At 42.9% G+C, this 5,416-nt stretch overlaps 1 protein-coding gene across 2 annotated transcripts; it reads left to right on the forward strand.

Annotated features, from left to right (window-relative positions):
• The first annotated feature begins 232 nt into the window (after positions 1-232).
• Positions 233-5,117, forward strand: eomesa (eomesodermin homolog a). Of its 2 annotated transcripts, none has more exons than XM_084738460.1 (7): positions 233-251; positions 784-1,637; positions 2,084-2,238; positions 3,053-3,174; positions 3,437-3,595; positions 3,763-3,824; positions 3,943-5,117. In XM_084738460.1, the coding sequence occupies exons 2-7, from the start codon at positions 928-930 to the stop codon at positions 4,694-4,696; spliced, it is 1,962 nt and encodes a 653-aa protein (XP_084594586.1). In that variant the 5' UTR covers positions 233-251; positions 784-927; the 3' UTR covers positions 4,697-5,117. The 2 variants fall into 2 exon arrangements, with proteins under 2 accessions (XP_084594586.1, XP_084594587.1); XM_084738461.1 differs by lacking the exon at positions 233-251 and having other exon boundaries at positions 289-1,637; positions 3,943-4,661; positions 4,791-5,117.
• Positions 5,118-5,416: the final 299 nt, after the last annotated feature.

Below are 5,416 nucleotides of genomic sequence, written 5' to 3' on the forward strand. Positions count from 1 at the left end.
AAGTAAAGAAAAAGCGTTACTTTTTTATTTCAATGACACATTTTCATCCCGTTTTTTTGTTTTTGTCAGTCGGTGCTTTTATTACAGCCATGACTGAAAACCTGGAAGAGGAAGAGGCGACGGAGGCCAATTATAGGAAATAAGGTGCACATGTGATTTTTTTTTTTTTTTTGGTAAACGTGTTTGGGTGTATGCAGAGAGGGAGAGGTGTCGGTATTTGCTGTTCATCGAGGATAAATCTTCTTGGTCGAGTGAGTGGAAATAATCTGACAAAGTCAAACATAAGTGTGTGTTTTTTCTGCTCTTGCGTTGGACGTGAAGCCGAAGCTGAAAAAGTTTAGAGGTGATTGTTCGTGCGGCTCGATGGCAAATGTGGGGCGACTAATGTAGGTCGTTTTGTGTTCAGCCTTTGAGGTAAATTATCGTCGTTTTAGCCTCTTTGAAATTCATATTTTACAAGGCACTGAAGATTGCACTTGTAATTTATTGGAAAACGCTGCAAAATGTTTCATTTGTGGCTCAAAAGCCGGAATATAAGGGTTAAAATAAAGTTAACGAAAATCATGACAAATTTTCTCTTTATTATTTCTACCAGACGCTTTCTAATTGAATTAGAGTAGTGTGACCATTGGCTATGCAGAGGGCTGCTGGTGCCCCCGCATGCTCCTCCAAAAGCTCCTCCCTCTCTCGCTTACAATCAGTTGGGCGTGTGGAGAACTTCATCTTATAAGAGCCGCTGAAGCTCTCATGTCCAGCCCATAATCTGATCTGAAAATCCTGTAGGTGAGGAGAAGGTTTCACCTCCTTCCATCATTCGTCAGGGAGGGAGGCGTGCAGAGACAGAAACAACCCGGCGCTTGTGTCGCCTCCTTGGCTTTGAGATTCTCCTGGACTCTTTGAAAACTCTTCTTATTTATTCTAAAAACAATGCAGTTAGAGAACATTCTTCCCAGCGCTAGCATCAATTTACCCAAGACCTTTTACAACCTTTCCTCGTCGGACAGTGCCAACAACAGCCCGAGGCCGTCGTCGCAGCTTGAGTATCAAGAAGTCGAGCGGACGGAATCAGAGTCCAGCAGCGCTCCGAAGAAGTATCTGAGCGGGGTCGGGAACGGGATGCTGGGTGAGGGCGAGGGGGACACTTTCACTAAGACCGGGCCCGATGTTAGGAAAGGCTCCCCGGTGCTCGGCGAGGACGAGCTGACGAGCGCTCGGCGGTACAACATAGACGAACTTGGCTCTGACAGATACTTCATCTCGTCATCCCAGGCGAGTTCCGACATGGCGAGTCCCTGTTCCCTCTTTCCCTATGCAGGACAGACCGGCTCGGTGTACACCGGCTCCAGCAGCTCCAGGTACCCGGCCTCGCTTCATTACGGATCCGTCCTGCCGCCCACAGGCTTCTCCTCATCGTCCGTGTGCACCGGCCGGAGCCAGTTTAGCAGCGGAGGGTACCAGTTCAGCCAGGGTCCCGGCTGTTTGTACCCCTCCTATCCCGGGACGGGGACGGGGATTGGCTCCATGTCTCTGCCGGGGTCTGCGGCCGGAGCCAGGGCGCAGGTCTATCTGTGCAACCGGCCTCTGTGGCTCAAATTCCACCGGCACCAGACCGAGATGATCATCACCAAGCAGGGCAGGTGAGCAGATGCGGAGCCGGAGGCTTTAAAGGCCCAGATTAAACACACGATTCATATGCAGAATAAGATATTTGTTTTTACATTTCCAGTTGCCCCCTTTAGTCTTTATTTTTCAAGACTCCGATCATTTTCACCGTATTTTACGCACGAACAAAATTTTACGCACACGTCCAAGTCCTTCCTCTTAAGCATTTTAAGGGTTTTTTGTGGTTTAAATTGTAAGTTTTCGTTTCCGGTAAATTATAAAGGCACAAATACAGAACAAACTAAACATGACGCTGATGCAATTTGCGTTTATTTTAAATCTAATATTAGTAAATCGTTCTGCCAAATGCAACATGTGAGAACATCCCGTGCTTAAGTCTTTTTTTTTTTTTTTTCTTAAAGAGTTTTGCCTGCTTTCCGAACACAGCTGTTTAATTATTCCTGTTTTTCCTTTTTTCCAGACGGATGTTCCCATTCCTCAGTTTCAACATCACTGGACTCAACCTCACGGCCCATTACAACGTCTTTGTGGAAATTGTTTTGGCTGACCCGAATCACTGGCGCTTTCAGGGAGGAAAGTGGGTCACTTGTGGAAAAGCAGACAATAATATGCAAGGTAAGTTAACAGAATAATACAACTTAATTTAGCCACGTAGAATATGTATTTTGTGTTTTATAAATTAGCATATATTTAGAAAATAAATTATTGAATAATAAATCGAAAAATACATTAATAGAACGCATCTAGAAATGATGCAGCAGTGTTGCTTTTAGTCACGACAGCATGAGGAAATGATCATCTAATGTAAGTGTTAAGATTAAAATTGTTTTGGAAATAAAAATCATTTTTGCTTCAAATTTTAGACAAATGTTTTGACAGGTTGCTGTTTTTGACCGTTTTAATGCATTAATTTAGGCTCTCAAATGCAATTTAATTTGAAGTGTCAAGTCATCTCGGGGAGCCTACTAAGGTGTGAATTTGCTGGTTTGATTATGGTTTTTAAATGACTGGTACTCTAAAGAGTTATAACCATAAATACATTTTAGAAAACTTAATTTGATAATTTGGAGAAAATAATTTAATGTAAAAGAAGCATTTTTTCAGCTTCTTTTAAAACAAGCCTTTTGAATTTACCAATCATTTCCATTAGCTCCTGTCTTATCATCTATCAAATTATATTTGTTTTAATTAAGACAGTCCTAAAAAGAATTAATATTTTATGTATTTTAATTTAATTTGAACAAAATTTTCCCTTAATGTCTGGAGATTATTAAAATAAAATAATCAGTTAAATTACTCGTTGAAAACAAAGTCAGCAGGATATGATTCATTATAGTATGTTTAGAGAGCTTCATTTGCACAAGTTTGCTTCTTTTTTTATTTATTTATTTTTTGTTTCATGTTACTCATTAGTTTATTTCTATTTTAGGTAATAAAATGTATGTTCATCCTGAATCTCCAAACACTGGTGCTCACTGGATGAGACAAGAAATCTCTTTTGGCAAATTGAAGCTGACCAACAATAAAGGGGCCAACAACAACAACACACAGGTTCGAAACGGATTTTTGCTTGTCTTCACTATTTGCTGATTTATCTACCAGTGTTTTCCATGATGTTTCTGATTTTATTTACTGCAAATAATTTATTTGCATGTTATAATTTCAAAGTATGATAGCCATATTTAAAGATACTTAATAACAAACACTTATTTTGTTCTTGACAAGGCAAGTTGACAAGTGTAAGTGCATTTGTGCAGCTTGTTTTTTTTGCAGTCTACAACTGTTGCACTCATCACACGTTCCTCCTTTGCAGATGATCGTCTTGCAGTCGCTTCATAAATACCAACCGCGACTGCACATTGTGGAGGTGACAGAAGACGGGGTGGAGGACATGAGCAACGAGGCCCGAACTCAAACCTTCACCTTTCCAGAAAACCAGTTTATAGCCGTCACCGCTTACCAGAACACAGATGTAAGAAAATACATTTGTAGATTTAGAATTTATTTGGCAACAGATTAGAGGATCTTGGCTTTGCACACATACAAAATATGTCATCATTATTCCTCTTTCAGTCTCACAGTGCAGTTGCATGTCTTCAGATGCAATTCATTTATGCAGGACTTCTGTTTTTCTTACAGATCACACAGCTGAAGATAGATCACAACCCCTTTGCAAAAGGCTTCCGGGACAATTATGACTCGTACGTGTCTTGCACTACAGCAGTGCGGTTGAGCTGTTTTTCCTGTGGTACACTATTTGACATATTTCTTGGACCCCAAATTCATTTTTTTTTGTCTGTGTGTTCTTGACTTGCACAGGATGTACACAGCTCCAGAGAGTGACCGGTTGACTCCGTCCCCTACAGACTCCCCACGCTCCACCCAAATCGTGCCCGGCGCCCGCTACGCCATGCAGCCTTTCTTTCAGGACCAGTTTGTCAACAACCTGCCTCAGAACCGCTTCTACACCAGCGAGCGGGCCGTCCCCCAAACCAACAGTCTTCTCTCTCCGCAGAGCGAGGATGCCAGCGCCGCCGCCTCTGCTCAGCGCTGGTTCGTCCCCCCGGTCCAGCAGCCGGGCTCCAACAAGCTGGAGCTGTCGTATGAGAATGACTATTCCACCAGCAGCCTGCTGTCGTACGGCATCAAACCCCTGTCCCTGCAGACGTCCCACGCCCTCAGCTACTACCCAGACTCGGCCTTCGCCTCCATGGCCGCAGGCTGGGGCACCAGAAGCTCTTATCAGCGCAAGATGACCACGGGCCTGCCCTGGTCCCCTCGTCCGAGCCCCCCGGCCTTCCCGGAGGACCAGCTGGGGGTCACTAAAGACAAGCTGCCCGAGGAGAGCGCGCCGCCCGCCTCGACCTGGCTCGAGACATCACACTCACTGAAATCGGTGGACTCTACCGACTCTGGCGTGTACTCCGTGGTGTGCAAGAGGCGCAGAATGTCTCCCGGGGGCTCGAGCACAGAGAACTCCCCAACCATCAAGTGTGAGGACTTGACTACGGAGGAGTACAACAAGGACAACCCAAAAGGCATGGGTTATTATGCATTCTACACAAGCCCCTAAGACTGTATTTATTGAAACTAAATATAATTCTTTTGTTTATTATTGAGTGCTCTCTCCATTCCTCGTTAATGTCTTTTTTCTCTTTTCTCTAAAGGTGCCAAAGCTTAGTGTCCCCCCCCCAAGCAAGCTGCACAAGGTTATTTTCCCAGGCCAGCCCCTCTCACATACCTGAGCAGAAACATGCATAGTGATTGTTGTTTTTGAAAAAAGCATGTCCCTTTTTAATTCATTTAATTTTTACAACTATTTTTTTTTTTTTTTTTTACAAATGTGATATATTTTTTCTCTCCCTGCGTATTTAAGTCATTTTCGTTGTACAGTATTCGTGCACTTTAGAATGTGATGTATCTTGTACAAATTGTCTTCATGGAGGTGTTACTAAATGGAAAATAAAACAGCTTTTCACAAAGCACTGTCCAAATGTCTTTCTCGGTATGTTTTATTCACATATTACGGCCATGCGACGTTGAGACTGGCCGTTGGAGCTCTTAAGATAATCTGATCAGATGTAAATAAAAATCTGTACACACATAAAACATACAATAACTGAAATAACTGGGTCAGTCACATTTCCAGTTATATCTGAATACAAAAGATGTCTTGTTATGCGGCGGATATGTATGACCAGTTTATTGTGCTTTATTGCTTGTAATAGCTGCTAAAATGAAGGCCTCCTGAGTAGCTGCTGCCAACAAGTTGACATTGCAACATGTAGCATAA

The sequence above is a fragment of the Lutjanus erythropterus genome, chromosome 16 (genome assembly GCF_056507025.1).
Source record: "Lutjanus erythropterus isolate fLutEry1 chromosome 16, fLutEry1.hap2, whole genome shotgun sequence".
Taxonomy (NCBI): domain Eukaryota; kingdom Metazoa; phylum Chordata; class Actinopteri; order Lutjaniformes; family Lutjanidae; genus Lutjanus; species Lutjanus erythropterus.

What these genes read in the sequence shown, in the direction of transcription:
- eomesa (XM_084738460.1), top strand. Translation starts at nt 928, where the DNA reads ATGCAGTTAGAGAACATTCTTCCCAGCGCTAGCATCAATTTACCCAAG. An exon ending in AGCAGACAATAATATGCAAG is followed by an intron (nt 2,239 to 3,052) that starts GTAAGTTAACAG and finishes TTTCTATTTTAG; the next exon opens with GTAATAAAATGTATGTTCAT. An exon ending in CCGCTTACCAGAACACAGAT is followed by an intron (nt 3,596 to 3,762) that starts GTAAGAAAATAC and finishes TTTTTCTTACAG; the next exon opens with ATCACACAGCTGAAGATAGA.